Here is a 25,608-nt window from a genome sequence, read left to right on the forward strand (position 1 = left end):
TCTTTCTAGATCCCTCCGCTATGTATGGACTAAAAGTCGTTGGTGGTAAAATGTCGGACGATGGTAAACTCGCTGCGTTTGTAACTGATGTTGTTCGAGGTGGACCGGCGGACCTTCAAGCAAAATTACAAAAAGGTAAAATAATTATCAAAAGTATAAGAAAAATAAGATGTGTTGTTATGGTTTCTACAAATGATGTATGGGATACCTGTGGTTTTGGCGGGGATTATGAGTTGTGCGCGTGCGAATTTTTCTGTCGAATTCCTGTCCGATCATGCATTCGCATGAATCTTGCTGGGTCTTCGTCGGTCATTGATTTTATTCTTGGGGGCTGTCTGTATTTACCCTGGTTCCAGAGCCTCGAACGTCTGGCCACTAAATAGAGAGACGTTCGAGGCTCTGGAACCGGGGTAGTCTGTAATCCTTCTGGGATAGTCGAACTTATTGCTTACAATATGTTAATCATGTTTATCAATGCTTAGTAACATTTTGTCTTCTATTTGTTCCGAAGGTGATGAAGTGTTGGAGTGGAACGAGCAATCTTTTGTGGATTGCACCTTTGAGGAGGTCTTAGAAATTATTAATCAGCCGATCGACACGCCTGAACTTCATTTAGTATTATGTAGAGACAAGTAAGTCTTTTGCACATAAGTATTATCAGTAAATGAAAAATCAATAGCAGAGGTTCAATAAAGTGTCTCTAATCCTAATCCTAACCCAAACCATTACTATAGTGAACATAGCTGTCAACCTCGCTTTAGGAAAAATCTTGAGGAGATACAGTGAATGTATCAGAAGTACCAAGATAGCTATAAATGCGGGAGAATACAGAAAATGTATAAGTATTTTCAAGAAAATTAGGTTTGAGAAAAGGTTCAAAATCTTGAGACTCCCGCCTAATGCGGGAGAGTTGACAGCTGTGAGTGAACCATATATGAGGATCTACACTCATTGTAATGGATTCTGCTGTCTCAAGGGAATTCAGGCTCTATTCATTCCGCTTCTGAATACAACTTGCTCGTCCTTGCCAAAACAGCAAGACTCTCTCTACTTACAATATCTACTGAAAGCAGAACTCCCATATCAAAGAATATATTTACCCGTGGGTCTCTACTCGCCGTGGATAGTCGTAAAAAATGTTGGCGCATGTTTCTTGTCCGCTTTCCCCACTAGCTAAACGTTCGAGTATTGAACCGCTAAAAATAGTTCCCTACATGGTGCCTTAAAATTTCTAAATGGCAGAAAAATGCATAGCCGGATTTAGTCTGTAGTGGCAGATCCAAATTGAACAAAGAGCAACACCCTCCCCCCTAACCACCACACCACCACCCAACCAGCCAGCCACCACTTCGGATATTAAACTAGCTGTGTCTTATATTTCTCATGCATGTATGCTCATTTAAACCTTTTTTCAGGAGTAAATTTTCCCCACAAGATTTAGAAAGACGTGACTCGCCCTCACGGCGTTTTCCCACAAGCTCGTCAGGATCCCCTGTAAAAAGGGACCGGACATCGCCGCTAACAACGATGGCGTCCCCTCAGGATACGGGCCGGTTGAATATGGGCCCTGGGCCTGACACGGGTCGCTTGAATATGGGCCCAGGCCCAAATACCGGACGCTTGAATATGGGCCCAGGTCCCGATACCGGACGGTACAATATGGGTCCCGATCGCACGAATGACGCCATAGGAAGTAATATGAATGACCAAAGCATCTTCGGATCACAAGGTTAGGTTAGGCTAAACTCAAATGCTGTAATTGTTTTTTTCCCTTTAAAAAATGTATGCAAATGGTCTTAAAACAAACGAAATTGACTCATTTTTACCTATTTGACCATTTATCCTTAAAAATTATTCTGCAAAATGCCCCCACCTCCCAGCCCATTACATAATATGAACCGGCCATTACATAATATGAACCGGGAATGAGGTCGCAACATTTTACATTTTTTCTTCTTTATTTCTAGTATCAAACGACGACTTTTTCTTTGGTGGTGGACCAGATAAGAGTGAGGCATCAAGAAAGCCGTCTCAAGGGAGAGTCCAGGTATAATATAAAAATAGAGACATCGTTGTAAGAAGCGACGAACTAAGGCTCGCTATATGATGTTTATATAACAAACATCCGCATTTCATAACAAACATGTTTGATATTGTTCTCAGGCCAAGCTTTTCTACGACGAGGATTCTTCAAATCTGAACGTGACGGTGGTCGGTGCCGAGGGCCTACTTTCAAGAGATGCACACAACCCCCCTAATCCCTACGTTAGAATTTATTTCCTTCCAGACAGAAGGTAAGTTAGGATATTTTTCCTGCCAAACAAAAGGGTGTGTTAGAATATATTGTCGTCCAGGCAGAAAGTACGTTAGAAAATATTTCCTTCCAGAGAGAAAGTACGTTAGAATACATTTTCTTTCAAGGTACGACACTTGAATATATATCATTCCAGACAGAAGGCACTGTTTTGCCCTTCGAGAACTTGAATAATCAGCCGCAAAACTTATCGCCAACTTATTTACCTTTTATGTTTCAGTATGCAGAGTAAACGTCGTACAAAAACCGCCATGAAAACTGCTAATCCCAAGTGGAATCAAACGTTTGTCTATCCGTGCAGACTACAAAAGGTATCACTTGTGGCGACGACTAGTATGTGAGATTTTAGGGTGCAAGTTCACTTAGCAACCTTCCCTCTCGGGCAGCCACAAAACGCACACTTTTCTCAGTGAAGAATTACCAAATCTCATACTTTGTTATATAACGTAACTCCCAATATTTGGCTGTTCTTGTGGTGGTATCGTAATTTTTGTCACTCAAAAAGTCACGTGATTTCTTAGTACAAGTGCCTATTGGCGTCTGGTCCATTGGCTTCTATTTCTTTGTTTACCTTCTGATGAGAACTCTACTATTTTTTTCATTTTCCCTTTGAGGTTCAAGAATTGAAATCTTCCCTCTAACCCATAAATGTAACATTGTATCTATAAGTAACCCACTATATATTACTTTCAGTTTCAAGGTCGCTCATTAGAAATCACAGTGTGGGATTACAATAAAGTAGGATCGAGTGAATTCATCGGCGAGGTAAGAAACACCGTGATTACGAATAGAAAATCAAAGCGATATCTATAGATTTATCAGGGGCGTGACTAGAAAAACGTAGAGTAGGGTGCAAAGCAGTAATTTACTGACCACAGATCATTAAGCTAAAAATGGCATCCTTAGCTCTATGGTAATAGGTCACTAGATCCATCTAGAAACATTTCCTATCCAAATACACACATAAAACTTACCATCTTCTTAACTACTGTATCAACGAATGGATCATCCGGATCAACTCGTCACATGAGCACGGTGGGGTTAGGACCCCTCGGACCCCATTCTAGACACGCCCCTGTTCGTTCTTGATGTACAATCTATGTTGTGAAGGCATTAACTTGAAATATAGTAAAAGTTGATATATATATATTTTATTCCTGGCAGGTTGTTATCAATATGACTGAGGCTAATCTTGATGGAAATCCATACTGGTACAACATGAAGTCACACGATGAGAACGGTGATCCCCTGAACCCACCCACACCGACTCAATCTCCTCAGGGCTCCTTCCGCTCCAAGGGACAGAGGGGACCAGGAGATCTTGGTAAGGATTATGACTCAATGTATGTCATGTTCTAATGTTTGCTTGGTCTGGTTTCACCTTTTTCAGTCTACCACAACAGCTTACTACACCTTGTATTTCAAGACACCTTCCCTTTACCAACTCTGCCCTAACCCAATCTACCCTGATTATTCCATACTTATTCTTTCTAGCCTTCCCATTCAATCTATCAATTTACAGTTATCTCCTTGTCTTGCTTTGTCTGGTATACCCTTTTAGTTCACCTAAACTCAATACTCCATAGCTTTTAAGATACCAGGCTTTATATGATCTACCCAGCCATACATCACCCTATCCTCTGCTACATCTCACTCTTGACTCACTTACCATCGCACTTCTCCTCCCGTTACTTAGTACTACGATAACCTTACCGCACTTTACGCTAGCTATTCGCGACTCAGTTTACATTTTCTCACCTCACCTAACTATACTCTACCATACCTTACTTCACCTCACGTCACCCCACGTTACCTCACCTCCACCTTACCTTATATTACATCAGGCCACCCCACCTCACTTGACCCTACATTACTATACCTCACCTAGCCTCACCTCACTTTACATCATATCACATCACCCTACCTTATAACATCTTACCTAAGATCACCTCACCTCAATTCATCCTACCCCACTTCAACTCACCTCACCTCCCCTCACTCTATAGCACCTCAATCCACTCCTCGCCATAAGTCAGCCTACATCACCCAACCTCACCTTATCTTACTACCTAAACTAAATTTTGCTTCCCTTTGAATATCCTGACATGCCTCACCTTTTTCTCTTACCTGACGTTTTCTCACCTTTCTCGCCTTATATTATCGCCTTATATTATCGCCTTATATTATCGCCTTATATTATCGCCTTATATTATCGCCTTATATTATCGCCTTATATTATCGCCTTATATTATCGCCTTATATTATCGCCTTATATTATCGCCTTATATTATCGCCTTATATTATCGCCTTATATTATCGCCTTATATTATCGCCTTATATTATCGCCTTATATTATCGCCTTATATTATCGCCTTATATTATCGCCTTATATTATCGCCTTATATTATCGCCTTATATTATCGCCTTATATTATCGCCTTATATTATCGCCTTATATTATCGCCTTATATTATCGCCTTATATTATCGCCTTATATTATCGCCTTTTATTATTGCCTTATTTCATCTTACGTTGTCTGCACTTATAGGTCCAATGGGAGGCTATGGAAGCGATTACGAGGACGACACCATGCGCGGACATGGCGCACCTAACGGCATGATCCCCGGTGGACACGGTTACTCCCCAGACAACGAGCGGCTTAAGCAACAGCAGATGCAAAAGCAACAACAGCAGCATCTCCAGCAACAGCTGCAGCAGCATCAACAGCAGCAGATGCAACACAGAGACAGTCCGCCGGACTCTTATGGCCAGAACCAGATGATACAAGGTAAGCTTTCTTGTTTCAACAAAGTTTTTATAAAGTGTAGCTTCCCTGAATTCGTGTCACGTAATGGATTTGCAATTGGTGTTACTTTGGCAACGTTTTGATTGCCTCCGCTGTCACCGCTGTCATCATTATTGGGGGGGGGGAAGGGCACGATACAGAAACTTTAATACAACAATGGGAGGCACAGCCACGCCCCTACTGGTCATTTCCTTATAATTTGTGAGAATATGGCACGTGCCCTTAGTGCCCCACCCCCTGCTACGGCCCTGCCACTATTCTACCAAACAATGCATCTAGCTCAAAACCTAGAAGTTATCAGTTATTGATGTATACAAGACAAGGACATCTGTATGTCAGTTGAATGGTAAGTTAGTACGTCGCTGAGGTGGAAAGACTCGGTCACGGCCATTTTTTATGTGACGTATGGTTATATATGCTAACCGAGGTATTCGTAGTCACGAAAACCTCTCTTGGTGGCGCTGTGTCACGCGACTTACATGGTTGTGACGCCTTCTTTTTGGCTGCTGTTGTTGCGTGTGTCACGCGGTTTTGTTTGCCCCGTCAAACACACTCGCAAAATATGGTGATAAAATGTGTCACAACTAAGCATTTGAAACATAGCAATAACAAGCAGTTGCATGTAACAAAGTTATATCAAAATGGCCCGACATTATAAATACATAACCTAAACGCTGTGATGTCTAAGACCCGTCTATTATATGCACTTGAGTAAGCTAAACGTTTTCCTTAAATCCCATGTTAGTAGCACTCTTAACCCTTTTCAAGTGGAAAATGAAATGCGAACTAAACATCCCTAAACCGGTCTAACCGGTCTAAACTTCCCTAAACCGGTCTAACGTACGGTATCACGTTTAACTCTCCAAGCGTACACCCCTCAATACAACACGTCCGTCACAACTACTGCGCATGGCACAACTTATCCTTACACGGCCGCTGACCACAACAGAACGCAGCCGCGCTCCCTTCAACACCCGGGCATCGGTAGAATACAAGACGGGCGCATGTCGCCGGCAGGTATACCTGGGTATCACACAATGCCGGCGCATGCGCAGTACGCTATGGGACGAACTTCCCCTAGTCACGGCCCCCACGGGCAGAAAAAAACACGTGCCCTACCACAGTTGCCACCCGGACGAGAACCAATGGGTAAGGACGAGACTCGGACACATTTCTGACCGGACAGGCTGGACATATACTGTAGGCTTGGATGCATTGAAAACTTTTTTTATATATTGAAAACTTGTTAACGGGCAATTTAGACGATAGAGATTTACACAGTAACCGTCTCAAATATTGACGGCTTGGAGATGCGAAAGTTTGATGAACGAATAAACTGTTTTAATGATAAACGATCTATTGGTATCTCTCGGAAGTAGTTTATATATGTTATTTCAAAACTAGAGATATACAGACCTTTCATGATTTCTTTGGGATTTATACCTCGGGTTTGGAGCTTTCTTATGAAAAAGTACTTTTCAAAAAGGAGATGCATACAAGCCTTAGTAGATGACATTTACAATGAAAAATAATGGAATATCGGAGGCCGTTTTCGTAACATAAATATTCTTTATTAAGTGTCCAAGATATCGCAGCTTTAGAAGCGCCCTTTTTCGAACGTTTGATCACCCGATGACATTCAAACATCATGACCCATTCAAACATTTGATCCGATCTTTTGTCTGCGAGGGCACATTTAACTGTGATGTTGTGCATTGGATCTCGTTTCAGCGTTTTCGGCTCCCGCATGCCAATATAATCCATCTTATGTTACTGATCCCGCATGGACTAACCGCCATCATTTCTCAAATGCGAGATAACGAGGCATGAATTAGACTCATTTATAATTCTTATTTACTGGTATAAGACTTTTTCTATGCACCACTCCGTGTTTTTTAAGTTTAACTTTTTTGAGAGAGAAAACGATATACTTCTTATTATATTTTTTCACTTCTTTAATGTTTTCAAAAAACTTTCTTCAAATAAACCGATGTTTTCATATTCTTGTTTTTGTAACCTTATTTATAAACTCCTTTAAGAATGGCCACGAAGGCAAACTTGTTATAAAAATAGAACTGTTACAAAAAAAATCAATGGCAGTAATGTAGCAAAGACGACATACAACGGAGAAAGACTCTTTAACAATCCACAGGCTACCCAAGCATGCGATAGCATGGGTTACGAACTGCAGACAATAAAACGTGACAGCTATACATAGGGGGACTAATAACATACGGGAACCTCTCACCTGACCTCATCTTGGAACCTACTCATGCAGATCCAACTGAATTCATTCCCAAAAAGAATCAATTTCATGCCTATTCCGTTAATTAATTGCACTGCACTTTGTGTTTATATATGTTAGTGGCAGGTGTCATTGACGTCCTGGCGATCGTGATGAAGTCGTTGTGCGATGAAGCCTCATCAAATCATATTTTTTTACAAAATCTACATCGAAACAATGTACTTATTAAGCTTGATAACAGATTCATCATTTTTTTTACATTGCTAAAAAACGAGGCTAAAAAGGCAGTATGACGCAAAAGAGTGAATCGGTTCATCCATCCACCGATGTTTGTTCACGAACCCAACTATAACATGCCGATGTGCATATAAGAAATGAGCGATTTCTAAGAATGCGAATATCAACACGGAGCTATCAGGATATTCCATTAGTGTTCATTCACCCTTAGAAAATAATATAATCCGAGAAAAAGTGAGGAGTGCTAATGTCTATCATGAATTTTTTTTAATCAATTTAAAGATCATTTTGATCACTACAATCTTAAGCAACCTTAATTTGAAGTTGAATAAACAAAAGATTGGATAAATTGAACATGATTTACCATTGTAAAAATTCATGATAAACACAAATTTATATTAACCAGAGTCTAACTCGTAAAATCTCACCCCCAAATAATCATCACCATTTAACCTTTAAATCATAACCTTATTTCCACGGCAATCAGACGAAGAAGAAAGAATTCGCATGGCAAAACAGAAACTTCGAGAAATGGAAATTGATCGATCGAAGCTCGTCATAGGCGGGTCGCGAGGCAGGATGGGATATGGCCAGGCGCCTGATCACGTGTATGGTGAAATGCCTTACGATCCGACCATGTCGCCGAGGCCTGGGCGCCACTCACCTCGCATGAGCGGGTCACCAGTCCACCAACCGCGTCCTGGACAAGGAGCCCCTCACTTGTCTCCACAAGGTAAATGTAGGCATGATCCACCGAGAGGAGCATAAATCAAACCACTTATAACATCTTTATATTAAATAATTTGACCGCTTAAATGATAAGCCACACATAAAAGCATTATCTAATCAAATTATCTGACAGTATTTCTCAGTTTAAAAAATAATCAATTTGAGATGATTATTTCAAAGCATTAAATTCAAATGAATTTTCGTAAATTATTTATAAAGGGAACTAAATTGTGTTTACAGATATTTTTGCATTCAATATTTTGCCAAAAACACTTTTCACCCTTGAAATGTTTTCTGACATTGTATATTATACACTGTGATAACATGGTTATAAATACTGAAATGAATGCGCATTCATGCCATACGTGCCTTATTGGTCTCTCATGTCTGCCTATTTATCTTTCCCCCTCTTTCTCTCTTTCTTTCTGTCTTCACTAACATTGCCTTGCTCACCTACCACACCTCGATGTTAAACACGTAACAAAACGCTATGATTTAAACGCGTAAACTAATGACGAATCTCAATAAGTTAATTTTTAGTTTTAGTTATTTACATCTGATTCCCAATTTCTATAAAAAAAAATTGTCCACAAATAAAACGCCAACACTAAAACCAATCATTATAAGGTATTTTAAAATAATTTTTCTGCAATTTCTGCTCTGGTTTGCCTTTGTTTTTAAATGTGATTGGTCACTCGGTTTAGTGAACGGTCCTGCTTTTTACTAGATTCTACTTGGGAAAAGCTCGTAGCTGTTCCGTAAAGCGATTAGATTTGACTTGGTCAATCGTCTCGGTCCCACTTTTTACTCGGTTCTACACGGAAATAGCTCGGTTCTACTCGGAAAAGGCACGTAGCGGTTCCGTAAAGCAATTAGATGTGACTTGGTCAATCGGTCTCGGTCACACATTTTACTCGGTTCTACTCGGAAATAGCTCGGTTGTACTCGGGAAAAGCTCGTAGTGGTTCCGTAAAATGATTTGATGCTGTTTTAGTGTCGGGCTTATAGGAGCCTAAAATGTCATGTGATTGAGATTCTTGGCCTCTAACTTCACATGTTCTCCTACAGACCGTTTGTACGTTGGTGGAATGTTATATGATGGCTTCCCATACGAGAGTCACAGAGCAATGTTTTGTGAGTTCCTCACTAATCATCTAATTGTATTATACTTTAATTGTATGTAAAATACCTTTGCCGTAATTGCCTCCATGAGCCCCTCTCATCTAATGGTTGTTTGCATTAAGAGATTAACACTAAAGCGCTAACCTTTGATGTAATTTTAAAGCCTAAACAAGGTTATTAGACAACAGCATCATTAACACTTCACAGCGGTATTTCCATATTCGCTAAAATGTCAAATCAACTCTCGTGAGTTTTTTCAAAATCGGTTGGAAGAGTTTTCAAAGCTCGTTTTCTCCAGGATCTTTTCCTTCTTTGGCCTTCTCTTGGTCTGTTTTGTAATATGCTTGCTGTGTTTTGACTCTTTCTCTACTATAATTTCTATTCTATTTGTCGCCGCAGTGGTAAGATTTATGTTCTGCTTTTTAGAGCAACTTACCAACTTATTTTCTTTGATAGGAATCTTTTTTTTTTCTTTCTAGTGATGTCTGTCAAATCCAGATTTACTGTTTCAAGGGAGCAATCGTGTTTCTTATTTTGCTTCTACTTTACGCAGTGTTATGCACTGTCATATATGTCTCTGTAGCCTTCTCTCTTTGTTTCCTAACGTTCTTCTCTCAAACCAACCTTTATACTCTCTGCTTCCTGCCTAATCATCGTCCACCCATCTCTTCCCCAATCTAGCCCGCGGTCCCCCTCGCCAGCGGCGTAACAGCACAAGCATGATTCCTTATACGGAGCGTGACGTCATGCAGGGGCAGATGGTTGCGCAACCCGCCCCTAGCCCGGTCCCCCTGGGGCAATCTGGCAAAAGTGCCAGCATCACTTACCTCCCCGTCACAGAGGGTGGCGAGAGAATATCCAATGGTACGTTAAAATTAGAAAAACGCTGTTTAAATTTTATAAAAACAATAAAGGGATAATAAAGGGTGCCTCAAAGGGAATCTAAAGCCGGTGCGAGTTCATTTGATACGGATTTATTTTGTTGATTAATAAATCATAATTATAATGATCATGATGCATGCAGATTGATCCTCAGTCACTAATCCACCACATTCCACGCATATGATCTTCTCATCTCTACGCTATGTGTGTGAATCTCTTCTGTGCCGTTTTCTTGATGCGGCCAGATCACTTCGCCTCTAGCTCTCTATCCCCGCTCACTTCTATGTCATAACTCGTTCTCTTTACGTGGATAATCCCTAACGGTTCTTCTAAAGGTGCAGGTTCCTTCGTTGTTTTTAAGGTGAGTCTAATAAAATAACTCTTGCTTTTCTCGTACTGCCGTTTTCAATGTTCTGCGAACTCTCGCCGACGAATTCCGTGAGATAATTTGCATTCTGACTTCCGTCATTCAAAATCCTCAGTCTCGTACCCAGGCGCCGCGCGATGCATTATGGAGAGGTTGAATAAGCGCACGGTGCATGACGGTCAGGATGCGGTTTCGGAGACCGTTTTTTATTTAAACTTTTTTGTGCAGAAGTCCAAGGGCCAACTTCACATACTCGTTGTAAACCATTTTAGTTTTCTTTTCGGTCGTTCCCAATTAGAGGACATTTTTTGTTTCGTAAAATCCAAGACGGCGGGCAACTGATGAGCTCGATGGGTCATTTTATGAAATGAATTTGGATGGTCTGAATGTTCTGGCACTTATTTGAACTCATACTGCTCTGGTTGGTTTGTATTTATCACAAATATACACTTTCAGAGATATAATTCGAGCACAAATTGTCTTTATGTTCCCTAGAAGAAGCTCTAGTTCGAGGAAGTCACTATTCGCGCACATGATCGTACGCCGAATTCTAAACTCCAGGAAAATATTTAGGCTATTTCTGCAGTTATCATATATGCACATGGAATTTTACAATCAAGAAATGCAGTATGAATAGGTCTTTCTTCGTCTGTGAAAATTCGTAACATTTGCTCGCCGATTTCGTCCGCCATCTTGGATCTGTAATCTGCCATTTTTTTTTTCGTCTCCGCTTCAGGGTTCCTGTGGATGTCGCTGCAACAGCAAATAACGACTGGGTACGAGTCTGCAAAGTCATTGGCCAGCACTGAAATTGCTCTAATTAACGCCAACTCTCCGCAAGGCGATGGCTTTTTAAAAAAAAGAAAACACCGTATGAAATTATGTTAGATTGAATGACGGAAGCCAAAAAGCGGTTAAGCAGTTGAAAGTTATTGACGAGAGTTCGCAGAATATTAGAAACCGCAGTAATGACCTCAGACTGGCTACTTTTTCTTTTTAATCCTTTTCTTTGCTCGCTTTAGAGCACTGCCTTAAATAAGCAGTATAATCGCCCTTTCCATTAACACTTTTCTTTTAAATCGGGAGAATTTAAGAGACTTTGATTTAAGTTATTTTTTGTACAGCAATTTGTAATTCGCTTAAGGGTGATACATGGACAAAAGTTTTGCACATTTATATTCATATCAAACGATTTTTGAAGTAATTTTTGATAGCCGACAAACATCATGCCTCTACGTTTGAACTAGGATTCAGAAAATAACAAATAAGAGAATTAAAAAGAGCATTTGTGGTAAGATAACACCCACGCCCTCCCTCTCTTTGTAGACTACGCCGGTAAGGTGCTAGGCGAATTCGTTGTTGCGTGACCAGAGATCAATTTCTCGTCTGGGAAAAAACATAGTCAATGAAGCGAGAGTGAAATCAGGCCGATACCCAGGATTTTTTTTAGGGGGGGGGGGGGAGCGGAATCCGAAAAAGAGTATTTCCGGGGGGTGGGGGTGGGAAGGGATTTCCTTGATAAAAATCTGACCACGCCTTTGCAGTATCTCCACGGGACGTTTATTGTCGGATTTGGCTACATACCAAAGTGATCTAGCTGGTGCTTAATAGTTTTATCTACAAACAATAGCACGTCTATTGAGAATCTAAAGTGAACCGGCCGTTTTGGGGGATGCAGCCCCTGCAACCCCCCCCCCCCCCCCCCCCCCCCTGGGTACGGGCCTAGAAAGCAAGTGGCGGTTGATTGGCTACGCGCTATCCCCAAACGAGACAAGGATTTTGGAATCGACGAGGTCGCGCAAATGAATTCGGCTAAAAATTACAAATAATATTTATAATTGCTGAACAGCCCTGATGGACACAAACAAGAAAATTGTCTAGGATGACTTGGAATATAATTCCTTTCCTTAAACTGTATGATAAAAAAAAAATCGAATAACAGACGAATATCTTGTCATATTTCACAAATTGAGGTCGCTTGTATTATAATTGAAAGTTCTAACCGTCTCTTAATTGATCTAATTTCTTCCTGATTTTCCCTGATATGTGTTTTAATGAGGCTCTATGTTTCTACCTGACTCTTACTTACAAATAACCAAATTGTTAAACCCAAAGTAGCCTTTGTTGAATTAAAGATTACTAGCTTTATTTACGCTTTGTTTACGATCATTATGACAAAGATATAACAAGGATGTGCTCTACAAAACAAAACGTCAAAAACAAATCCAACTCTTCAATATAAAGGTAAGCCAAGTGATCCATAGTCACTAACTTTATCTCTCTCCCTACAGGTCACATCCCAAGCAATGGCGTCACAAGACAAGGGCCACAGCTAACCCAGCAATCCAGGTCAGGTAGTGTTAACGATATCGCTGTGTTCTCAACAGGCGGTTATCTAAAGACATCCCGTCAGGCCATGCGTAACGAGATAAACTATGGTGGCAGCGGCCGTAGCAGTCGGAGCTCCTCGATAGCGGATAGCGACCGCAGCGGCAGTTTGACCAGTATTCCTGGCTCAGTGGCAAGCAGTGAAAGCGGAAGGTAAGCTGATACCCTCACTAATACGGACAACAGTAGCAAGTGTGTATGTGACTTGGGCAGATAGGGCCTGAATAATCCGGGCAATGATGGAAATTGTGTATTAGACTTGGACACGTTTGGACATGGATAATGCGGGCAGTATGTATTTGCTTTTCCTTTATGATTGAATATTGGTTTGATTGTTTTCATTAGCCCCTCCCTTCCCCCCTTCTCTCCCCTCCCCTCCCCTCAAGCCTTTATACACTAGGGAAACCCACAGTGCATCTTACAATATCTGCTATGAAGTATCTGCCCTTGCATGTTGATCACGTGAGCCATTCATGCTGAACAAATGTCATGTCACGTGTCAATTTTTAGCGTTTTATGCATATAACATGCATATTCGTTAATGCATGCTAGTTGCATGTTCACGCATGCGCAAAACACGCTCATCACACGAGCATTATTCCTTAGTACAGCATGTTATATATCTACCACAACGCGTCAAGTTTTCTTTTGTGCTAAACGGAATTGAAATCTTTCCAAAGGTTATAAGACACTATGCAATAACGCAGCGTGTTTAAATTTTGTATCCAGAAGCCGTTTCTATAGCTTCACACAAACAATCGTAAAGCATGCAATCAAAACACCATCAATGCAACACGAAACAACTTACAGACAAACAAAATTATGCTTATCCTTAACTTCTCATTGTTTCATTTGTCTCTTGTTCTCATTTTTTTTATTTGTCTCTTATAATTTTTTTCACTTCAGTCCATGCATGCGAAATACCTAATGGTCTCTCAGGAGTTAGCTCACAGAGCCTTTCGAGTTCCTCACTGACCCCTCCTTCCTTTATAACTAACTCCTCTTTGTAACCTGCCTCATGAAACAGACCTACTAGAAAGTAATCTTATTTTATCTTTTTTTCGCCAATGCATTTGTATTGAATAACGGAAATGAATCATTATATATATAAAAACTTTTGTGTGCATCCCCCCAAGAGGTACTTGAAAAGAATGGAAAACTCTGTTAATAAAAACCTAAAATTATAGTGCATTTAAACTGTCAAGTAGGTCTGGATCAGATGACTTTTATTTTATCCCTCTCTACATTTCTTCTCTTCTTTTCTCTCCTCTCCGACAGACACAGCCTCTACGCTATCATGAACGCAGAAAACAACATGTTAGTATACTCTCTTCTTACTTTTTTATCTTTGTTACGTTTTGTTTTGTGTGGATGTTGCACTGGTGCAATGCGATTGGCGGGAAATAAATACCGCGCGCGCTAATATCATAGAAAAGGCGGGAAAATGCCGCACACCATTAGATAAGGCTGGATATTTAGCCGCGCACGGGATAGAAATGTTTAATGCCGCAGGAACTGATATAATATCAGTGAATATTGAGTGAATTTGGCGTTAAAACATTCAATATATGTTATCATTACTTGTTTTTATTTTTTTTCCTGGTCGGGAGGTCAGCAGCGTTGTTGGAAAAATGGCGACGTAATTATAATAACTTCAAAAATACCCAAAAATTTAATCAAAGTCTAAAACTGTTTAGAGGCTATTTTAAAACAGTGTTAGATCTAGATAAAGAAGATTTTTCTGATTGTTTTTATCTTTATTTTGCTCATTACCCATGAGACGTCTCAATGAAACATATTACATACATTGTGATTAACCTGCCATGGGTGATGTTTAAGATTATAGAGTTATTATAATAGCTAACTCTATAACAAATAGATTGTAGCCGCATATGTCGTGGAAGCTTCTACGCGCTCGATTTAAGCAAAGTAAAAAAAAAATGAATGCTGTTAGGCTCTCACTGGTCCCTGAATGCTTCTGCGCTCTAATCTATCACAGCTCAATCAATTTGCAAATTAGATTTGGAACCCTCAGGCGATATAAAGTAACTAGAGGTTTTCTTTAAAGTATAATGATGGCAATAAAAGGTGTGTCTTCTGCTCTTTGTCTTCTTCTCACTCTAGAAGACTCGAGTCTTTTTAAAAGGCTATTTTCCTTATTATCAAAGCACTAGAAGACAAAAGACAATCTCTGAGATGCGTTGATACAATGAGGAGCTACTCCTGTCCTTATTAGCAGATCACTAGCTCGATGCATTTCCACTATAAGACTCTAGCCTTATTAGCGGATCACTAGCAAAAGACAATCTCTGAGAGACACTCACATCATAAGACAAAACTCCAGTCCTTATTATAGCAGAGCACTAACAAAAGACAATCTATGAGATGCGTTTACACAATTAGGCGCACTTACTCCGACCAGTTCTTATTAGCAAAGAGATGCGTTTTCTAAGAACTCCCGATGAGAAACATAAGACTCATTTAATAATTGTACTGCACGACTTTTATGTACAGAGTACCTTCTATCGTTTTCCAATTAATTGTGCTATACTGCACTAAGGGAAATCTATATTTGGGCATCACACAACAGAGTTGAGTTTTGTTTTGGGAACACGGATAGCTGTCAAACTTGTTTATTTCCCATATCCCCCACAATGTTTTTTCCTTTAATTTTTCTCTATGATAATTATCTACTGAGATAGTTATAATAAGGTTGAATTTAGAATTTGAAATGGCTGTATAGTGTTTGTCATTCCGCAGGAAACAAAAATAAAAAAAAAACATTTTATTGCAAGCATCAAAGGTGGAAATCGGGAATGACCAATTGCTGTTGTTTTTATAGCGCTTCTGACGTATCCTTTCCAATTCAAACAACTTTGGTCATTTTCGAGTTAAAAGTTATTTAGGTAATGCCACCATTAGGCAATTCCCCCAAGGCCCCAATTACAAGGCTCGTGTCCAAATTCACTTTGCTTCTGAAGAGATCGCTCAATCTTCGTCAGTTAAAAAGTGAAATTGAATCTAAATACCACTTTACTGTTCCTGTTGCCGCGGTGATTAATACTCCTACCGTTGCGATGGTAAAGCAAATGGGTTTTAGGTCTCAGATAATAGTGTATTAAAAATTCAATTTGGAGGTTGCTTTTCTCGATATATCTTCGGAGCGACCGAGGATGTCAAGGCTTGAGACAGCGTTGGATTTTGTAGCAAGTAAACTCTGGGCTGCTGGAAGGTACTAAACTTCTCCACTTAGTTCATGTTAAGCCAAAGCTCTTTATATCTTTTTAGCATTTTTTGTATTTGCTCTTGATAGCAAGGTATTATGGAGCCGTGTTAGTTAAGTAACGGATGCATATAACATAGAAGTAACGACTCATTTTGATAAAACTCATCTTTTCTTTTCCATTGGCGTCTTAAGGAGCGTTAACATGAGCTACCGAATGTCAGTTTTTTGTTCTATTTTACTCTCCTGTTATTTGACCTTCTGATTTCTTTACATTTACTCTTAGTTTTAACACAAAAGACCATTAATTAAAATTTGCCCAGGACAAGCGTGTAATAATCAAGCGAATATGACTCTACGTGTTCATTACCTTTTCCCATTTCCAATTGGTTTTGGAATCATAAACTTTTTTTTCGTTTTCTCCTTATTGCAATTTCAATGGACAATGATTAAAATAAAGTCAGATTGGATTGCGTCTCGACGTTTTTCGCGGCCGTGGTTGAAGGATTGTTTGCCCCAGGATATCGACCCTGTATAGAGCAAAAATGAAGATAAAGAAGAAAAGAGGTGAAAAGCGACGTAGGACAAGCCTACTTGTGTATATGGGAGTTAGAAGATATCCTAAGGTAGAGAATTCCCCACCATATTGGTCTATCGTTGAGTCAGTTAAAAAATTTGACGTCTGTCCTCAATGACACCTAGCTATTCGCTACTGCATTAAACCTCTTTTGCTCAAGATAAATCTTATCATTTGTACATTTATCCTCCGATTTTTACGTGAGAATTTTTTTTTTTTACTTTTCTCGTGAGAGCCTGGGTCTAGGTCTCATCCCCACTCCTCCGCGGCAACATAAATTGTTACACAGGTAACCTTCCGGTTACTTTCAATAAAAAACAGAAAACCGGAAATCAAAAATATTTATTAGGGGATATGATTTCCAGAATTTTTTATCTAAGCGAATCACCTTTTCACATGGGATGGGTTTTTTTTACGCCCTCTCTTACTTGTCTTTCCGTGTTTTATTCCAAACTGTCATGAGCTATTCAATAGAGGTCATATAATTTGAAATTCCAATTGCAAATATTTTGTTTTCTTTTCAAATAATAAATCGCAATCATAATAACATTCATGCGGCTGTATTTCATTGCTCCCCGATGATCTATGGGCAAATTTCTCTGAGCACAACATATGCAATCTTATCTTGGAACGCATTGGACGTCCTTTTGAACCTTTTTGAAAGGCAATCAGCCTATTAAATGCGTTTCCCAGTTGCGAGTTGCAACCTAAAAAATGACAATCTGTCCTTGACGAATTAGCATCCTTGCGTAAGTATGGAACCGCAGTGTCTCACCTTCGCCATAACCACTTGAGAAGTCGCTATATCTAAGAGTACCACTCAACCGCCTGGAGGATGGAGTCTCTTTTTGACGTCGTGAATGAGTTAAAGAGGCAGGGGGATAGCAGGGATGCTTGCTTCCCGAGGTATACATGCGACATGGAATATTTGCCAATGTTTGAACTAATTCTAATCTTTTGAAATGGGACAGCAAAAAGTGGATTCAGTGTTAAATTTTTATCAAAGAAGTAAATGATGACTTTCTCTTCCGGTTTTCTAGGGTCTTTAAAAATCTGATCTCGACTTTTTGTATAATTTTTTGTATGTGCAATTGTATATCGCATAAATTGCCATGTCTTCATGTAAAGATATAATGATATTTTTTTCCTATTCAATCTTTTTAAGCATCATCCGACAGTCTCTTTTGGCGATAATAACTTTTTTTGCTTCTAAGTAACTATCTATGACGAGTTTCTAATGGGCTATGAACGCGATCAGGAGTATCTATTCTTTTGATAAAAGTCAGTGCTTCCTAGACTAAAAATACAAACTGTTTACTGTGATATTTTTGGGAAAGACTTGGGAAACCGCAGCTGCAGTAGACGTTTGCATATATGCTAAAACAAAAGTCGGCAGGTTTAAAATGATATTTTCTTAAATAGATTTTGAAAATGATGGTTTTTGTTTAGTAAAATTCTTATTTCCTTGTCATATCTTGAGTTGGTAAACATAGGAAATTAGAATTTAGTATGATAAGATTGTAATTACTTCCATGTGTTGTAGTTACTTTTGGCAAACCCCAATCTGGACATAAGATTATTTACGTTACTCTTACACCATCATACCTGATATCGAATGATGAAAAGCATACTATGTATTGATCACTATTTAATGGATACTACATTTGATTTGATTATTCTGTTGCGAGCTTGTACTTTAAGTAAAGAGGTTGGCACCCTTTAAAAATGGATAGCTTTCTCTTTATTTTAGTCAGCATAACATCTGTATTCAATTTTAAATATGCATTGATAATTTTTAATGATTGTTATATACTGTCTAGGATCTGCATTTTTTAATGAGTAGTCCCTTCTTGCACCCAAAAACATTTATATCATAATATATTTATTTTATTTCCAAACAAAATTTACTTTTTAACATCAAGACGCGCAATATTTGTTCTTAGTCGCCTGGGATATATTACCATTTATGAATGACAAGTTTTTGAAACCCGTTTGACTCCTTTTCAACGAAGAGACTGGCATCTTTACTCTCGGCAAATGATGATCCGAATTATTCACAGGCCATTTTTACCCTTCATATCACAATCGGGGGTGGAAAAGCATACATTCCATAAGTCTAAGAATTGCAAATTCTTAGTTAGGTCCACATGCGAATCATTCCCAAACCACATTTTATAGTCAAGCAATAGGAACGTATAGCGAGGGTTTGCTGAGGAGAGGGTTGGACAGGCATACATTCCATAAGTCTAAAAATTGCAGATTCTTCAATAGAGAAATCCAGGTCAGAATTATTCCCAAAAGACATTCAACAATAGGCACGTAGCGAAGGTTTGCTGAGGACAGGGTAGGACACGCATAGATTGCATATGCAAGAAGTCTAGTATTTGCTGATTCGCGCCAAACGAAGAATCCACGTCAAAATCATTCACAGCCACATTCATTTTATGCTCAAAAAGCAGGTGCGCATTCATGGCTTTTAGGGGAGGGGGTAAGCAAGCAAATTTTACAAGCAAAAACATTTTGGACATTCTCTTCAAGACTGCTTTTGCGCGCAGCCTTAGTTCCAAGAAAAGTGCAAGTGACTGACCTTTTATAACTTGTTTAACCTGTTATCTTCGTTTCAGTCCGTGGGTTCCACCAAGTCTAAAACTCGGCAACGAGGGTCATCTAGGTGATTTTATTGAAGGGCTTGGTCCATCACAGATGGTTGGGCGCCAGGTTTTAGGTACGTAACTAGCACAAGGAAGTTCTTAAGTCTGGTTTCCATATAGTCGTAACAGTCGTAACAGTCGTCTGCAAAACAATTCCTCTGGACCCTTACGACTATATGGAAACACTCGATGGGATAACCAAAACGGCAGATACGACCGAAGCGACGGGTCGTTTCACGGTCGTCAGAAATGGTAAGGGTCGCGAGGATATTTTTGCAGACGACTCTTAGGACGACCCTTACGACTCTTACCACTATATGAAAACCAGGCTTTAGCACTCTTGGGGGGTAACCCTCCACAGTATTGTCACTGGGTTTATGACAACTTGGCGGTTTAGAAATTTTTTATTTAAACTTGTGATCGCGCTAACTCCCGAGCTATGTGTTCTTGTTGTTTAGCCTGCATACCTTACCATTAGCTTACTCATACCTCGTTTTTTCAGCATCGCCCTCCATGGGTGATATTCAATTAGGCTTGTGCTACCGTAAGGGCGCATTAGAAGTAGAGGTCATACGAGCCAAGGGTCTGCTACCAAAACCGGGCACCAAGATCCTGCCAGGTGAGCGTGGGAAACTGTTACGGCTGGGCCTTGGGGTCTGGTAACCAGTTACGGCTGGGCCTTGGGGTTTGGTAACCAGTTACGGCTAGGCCTTGGGGTCTGGTAACCAGTTACGGCTGGGCCTTGGGGTCTGGTAACCAGTTACGGCTAGGCCTTGGGGTATGGTAACCAGTTATGGGAAGGCCCTGTTGGGGCTTGGTAACCAGTAACGGCTAGGACTTTGGGCTTAGTGGCCAATTAGGCTAGGCCTTGGGGGCATGGTACCAGTTTCGGCTTTGCTTTGGGGCTTGGTAACCAGTTACGGCTGGGCCTTGTTGGGGCTTGGTAACCAGTTACGACTAGACCTTTAGGGCTTGGTAACCAGTTACGACTAGACCTTTGGGGCTTGGTAACCAGTTACGACTAGACCTTTGGGGCTTGGTAACCAGTTACGACTAGACCTTTGGGGCTTGGTAACCAGTTACGGCTGGGCCTTGTTGGGGCTTGGTAACCAGTTGTGGCTAGGCCTTGGGGCCTGGTAACAAGTATCGGCTGGTCCTTTGGGCCTGGTAACAAGTTACGCTAGGCCGTATATAGAATGACTTTTGATTGTAAGATAAGTATAGTATTTTGTTAATTGCCATGACGACATATCTGCTTTACACGATGGTGATGTTGCTGCTATAAAACTTAAATTTTGTTTCGTTTTTTAGCTCCATATGTTAAAGTGTATGTAATGGAAGGAAAAAAGTGTATAGCAAAGAAAAAGACTCGGACTACCCGACGGACGTTGGAGCCCTTGTACCAACAGATGCTGGACTTTAGGGTGGATATCAATGGAAAAACTCTCCAAGTAAGAAACATAATATAAAATAATAAAAGGCGGATCATAGGGCTTTTCCCATTCAATGATAATTGGTGTTCTTGTCTTAGAAAATAAATTCCAACAGAACATCGAGCAATTTCCATGAATAGGCGTAAAAACTCTTGTACCAGGAAATATTACAGTTTGCAGCAACAGTTCGGGGTCTTTAGATTCGTTAACAGCCAGTGTTTCATTGAGATATCTTTATAGAAAGCTGTTAAAATATATTTTGAATTCCACAAAAGAAACTTTTTATGACTTACTGTCAGTTTTAACTCGCGGATCATGGGGCTTTTCCCATTCAATGATAATTGGTGTTCTTGTCTAAGAAAATAAATTCCAACAGAACATCGAGCAATTTCCATGAATAGGCGTAAAAACTCTTGTACCAGGAAATATTACAGTTTGCAGCAACAGTTCGGGGTCTTTAGATTCGTAAACAGCCAGTGTTTCATTGAGATATCTTTATAGAAGGCTGTTAAAAAATATTTTGAATTCCACAAAAGAAACTTTATGACTTACTGTCAGTTTTAACTCTATAGGCATTCATGTATAACTATAATCACAGCGATGCAAGGAGTATTGACATAATTTCAACATATATGCAAAGCTATACCCTAAAGCTATGTAAAACCATGGAAATTATCTTGGTACATGATTTTTGGCCTTAGGACTGCTCGAAGTTCTATAGAATTTGAATGAACCAATTTAAAGAAAACAATTTGAAGGAACCAGTTTAATTGAACCAATTCAAGTATACCAATTTAAAGGAGCCAATTTAAATGAACCAATTTTAAAGGAACCAATTTTAATGAACTTATTTAAATGATCCAATTTAAAGGAACTAATTGAAAAGAACCAATTTAAAGGAACCAATTGAAATGAACCAATTTAAAAGAAACAATTGAAAGGAACCAATTGAAAGGAACGAATTTAAAAGAACCAATTTAAATAAATCAATTTAAATGAAGAAGAAAATGGAAGAAGAAATGGTGGAAAATATTAATATGTTTGCTGTTATGCTTATTTTTTGAATGATGATTGTCATGACGATAATGACAATGCTTGTTTAAATGATGATAATGATGATTTTGATGATGATGATACCCTTTACCATCAGATCATAGTATGGGGCGACTATGGCCGAATGGACCGTAAGGTGTTCATGGGAGTGGTGCAAATTTTACTCGATGACCTGGACCTTTCCAATCTTTGTATGGGCTGGTACAAACTCTTCTCAACCTCGTCCATGTGCGACCCACCACTCCCCTCACCAATGGGAGGCTCGCCTAAAAAATCTCCAGCCCCCTCCCCTAGGTCTTCGCATGGATTAAGTCCCCGGATGTCGCCTATACCGACAATCATGCCGCCTCCAGGTCACATGGGTGGTCACGGAGGTCACATGGGAGGTCACGTGAGGGGTCACATGGACGGTGGCTATGACGAGCAAGATGGGGATTACGTGTAGGCGGATAATGCTGACCTTTTGAATTGGCTGCTCTACTTCGTCGTTCCGTGGATATCTCGTACTTGTGATGAAGTGTGATTTGCTGGAGAGGAACGGACTGCGGAACGGAAATTGAAACGCACGTGTGTTGTGTTATGAAATCACAAAACATTCGAATCGTTGTGTCAGACTACACAGGAATACTGCAAATGATGAGAGCCAGCACTTTTCGAGCTGGTCGGTGTGATAAAGATTTTCTACGTCAAGCAACATGCTATAAAAGAACGTACGTTATGTCACGTCACGCTATGTCACGACAAGCTATGTCACGTCATCAAGTTTGATACGCTCTCGACAGGCAAATGCAGGAGATTCCATCTCGTCACGCCATCTTGGTCACAAAATCAAACGATATTTGTCACGCTAGTAAACTTGATAACTCAATTTGTGCCTGCTCAAATGATCATATCGAAGAATTTCAAGACAACCAACGGTCAAATCCACTAAAGAAACCGAAATTACTCGAACACCTGGTCACGTGACAAGTTTTTTTAAAGTCATGTCCACGAATGACACATCCATGACCAAATAAGCACATTACAAAATAAGGGCAGACGAAAGATTTCTTAGAATCCAGGTAATATTGTAGTAATTATTAGATAGTACTCGCGTTAAGCTATTTCGAGGACTTTGTTTTCACTGAGCATTACATGGATGAATTACCATTGGACCAAAGTTCATAGAAAATTGTAAAATAGCTCATTTATTAGTTCGTTTTGTAGCCCTGAACTGGCATTTTATAAAGTGGAAAATTTGCTTGATAAAGCCAAAAGGCACCTCCAGGCCTTGGTATTAAAAAGACAATGTAACTAGACAATGAATTACATGGAAACGTTTATGAATTAAACAGAAAATTGTCACCAAATTAATAAATTGTGGATTTTAAGCAACAAGAGAGCGTAGAGCGAGAAGTTACAAACCTAGGGATAAATTTTGTGTATAAGTTTGCGTGAAATGCAACTGGTAAAAGTAAAGTGAGACTGCACTTTCCCGCTTTTTTCTCAGAGTAGCGAGGAGTGATAAAGAAAAGAGCGATTTTCGTGCTATCCTTAGATCTGATGTAGTTATTTCTACACCTTGAATTTTTCTCCCTCGTCTACGCCCTTTTGTTAAAATTATTTAAAGACCGTTTGCGGATTCGGTGCAAACACTATACATAGCCTAAAAAGAGTAAGTCACCACATTGTTAAAAATACAGCCAGCCTCTTCCTCACTTTTGTTGCATTTGAAATTACAATTATTTCTGTAAAAGACAAACATTAGCGATAGAAAGCTGATAGTTCACTATCAATACTTGACTTAAAGCCAGTCGATCCGATTTGCGTGACGCGTGGTTTTGTAGGCTATGAAAACCCCATGCATGTGAATTAAATCCGTTTGAATCATGCTGAAATTCAATCTATCCTACAATAAAACAGACTCGATTATATTTCTACGATATCAAACAACGCTGGGTAAGTTATATTTATCAAAATGATGGGAGTTCTAAGAATTCAAAACAAAAACAAAACAGTGTCACGCAAGCCGGATTCACGGACTTTAAAGTTTTTTGCTAATCCAAGCTATATAGCAAATGCACAGTTAATTTGAAAAGCTTGGAAATTGATGGCTTTTTTGATGATCTTTTTATGGTCGCTTGAAGTATTTGTTTGCATCGATACATTGCGATTTCATTTCCTTTTCTTAAAAAATATATATAGGATTCCGTTAAGGAGGAAAAAAACATTGGTTTTACATAGTTATTTAAAATTTTCATTTGTACATAGTATTAGCAAACCCAAAGAGTGGCTGGCGTACAATTTTTTTAAGCATTTTAGACAAGTTCAAGTAGATTTCAATTTCCACAAGACTTGTATTGTGCTTACTACCGAAAGCAAACTGTTATTGGGTAGGGTAAAATATTATGTTAAAAAAATTTTCATGTTACTAGAAAGCACAAATGCTATATAAACCACAAAGCTGAATATAGCTTTATTAATTTATAACAAAGTTTTATATATCCTGTATTTATTTGTATCTGTTTTAGGAGTTTTAGTTGGACAAATTTATCGTCTTATTTACTCTGAGTTTAAGGTTAAAAAATGTAAAGCAAAGGCAGAAAATAAATTTATTTATAGCGCTCATGTGTCTGAAAAATTAGAGATTATTGGACCGGTGAAAAGGGACAGGATGAAATATGGCTGGATTATGGGAAGGGTAGATGGGCGCAGGCTGGATAATGGAAAGGATGAGTAGGGCGCAGGCTGGATTATGGGAAGGGTGAGTAGGACGCAGGCTGGATTATGGGAAGGGTGAGTAGGACGCATGCTAGATTATGGGAAGGGTGAGTAGGACGCATGCTGGATTATGGGAAGGATGAGTAGGACGCATGCTGGATTATGGGAAGGGTGAGTAGGGCGCAGGCTGGATAATGGGAAGGGTGAGTAGGACGCAGGCTGGATTATGGGAAGGGTGAGTAGGACGCAGGCTGGATTATGGGAAGGGTGAGTAGGACGCAGGCTGGATTATGGGAAGGGTGAGTAGGACGCATGCTAGATTATGGGAAGGGTGAGTAGGACGCAGGCTGGATTATGGGAAGGGAGATTAGGACGCATGCTGGATTATGGGAAGGGTGAGTAGGGCGCAGGCTGGATAATGGGAAGGGTGAGTAGGACGCAGGCTGGATTATGGGAAGGGTGAGTAGGACGCAGGCTGGATTATGGGAAGGGTGAGTAGGACGCAGGCTGGATTATGGGAAGGGTGAGTAGGACGCATGCTAGATTATGGGAAGGGTGAGTAGGACGCAGGCTGGATTATGGGAAGGGTGAGTAGGGCGCAGGCTGGATAATGGGAAGGGTGAGTAGGACGCAGGCTGGATTATGGGAAGGCTGAGTAGGACGCAGGCTGGATTATGGGAAGGGTGAGTAGGGCGCATGCTGGATTATGGGAAGGGTAAGTAGGGAGCAGGCTGGATTATGGGACGGGTGAGTAGGACGCAGGCTGGACTATGGTAAGGGTAGAAGGGCGCAGGCTGGATAATGGAAAGGGTGAGTAGGGCGCAGGCTGGATTATGGGAAGGGTGACTAGGACGACGGCTGGATTATGGGAAGGGTGAGTAG

The 25,608-nt window shown here is 40.0% G+C and overlaps 1 protein-coding gene across 13 annotated transcripts in view; it reads left to right on the forward strand.

The window, feature by feature from the left end:
- Positions 1-24,631, forward strand: part of LOC5514715 (regulating synaptic membrane exocytosis protein 1) — a 41,965-nt gene extending 17,334 nt beyond the window's left edge. For 4 of the 13 annotated variants that reach the window (XM_032384325.2, XM_032384331.2, XM_032384328.2 and 1 more), the window contains 19 exons: positions 10-135; positions 512-632; positions 1,416-1,729; positions 1,968-2,047; positions 2,164-2,294; positions 2,535-2,625; positions 3,008-3,079; positions 3,479-3,638; positions 4,862-5,101; positions 5,987-6,268; positions 8,089-8,334; positions 9,399-9,464; positions 10,134-10,316; positions 12,993-13,242; positions 14,368-14,406; positions 19,514-19,614; positions 20,043-20,159; positions 20,852-20,991; positions 22,124-24,631. In XM_032384325.2, the coding sequence (XP_032240216.1) occupies positions 10-135; positions 512-632; positions 1,416-1,729; positions 1,968-2,047; positions 2,164-2,294; positions 2,535-2,625; positions 3,008-3,079; positions 3,479-3,638; positions 4,862-5,101; positions 5,987-6,268; positions 8,089-8,334; positions 9,399-9,464; positions 10,134-10,316; positions 12,993-13,242; positions 14,368-14,406; positions 19,514-19,614; positions 20,043-20,159; positions 20,852-20,991; positions 22,124-22,471 (3,107 nt within the window). In that variant the 3' untranslated portion in view covers positions 22,472-24,631. The remainder of the gene's footprint in view (positions 1-9; positions 136-511; positions 633-1,415; positions 1,730-1,967; positions 2,048-2,163; positions 2,295-2,534; positions 2,626-3,007; positions 3,080-3,478; positions 3,639-4,861; positions 5,102-5,986; positions 6,269-8,088; positions 8,335-9,398; positions 9,465-10,133; positions 10,317-12,992; positions 13,243-14,367; positions 14,407-19,513; positions 19,615-20,042; positions 20,160-20,851; positions 20,992-22,123) is intronic. The other 9 variants (XM_032384329.2, XM_032384326.2, XM_032384327.2 and 6 more) reach the window with 9 other exon arrangements.
- Positions 24,632-25,608: the final 977 nt, after the last annotated feature.

Source organism: Nematostella vectensis, chromosome 11, assembly GCF_932526225.1.
Source record: "Nematostella vectensis chromosome 11, jaNemVect1.1, whole genome shotgun sequence".
Classification (NCBI taxonomy): Eukaryota; Metazoa; Cnidaria; class Anthozoa; order Actiniaria; family Edwardsiidae; genus Nematostella; species Nematostella vectensis.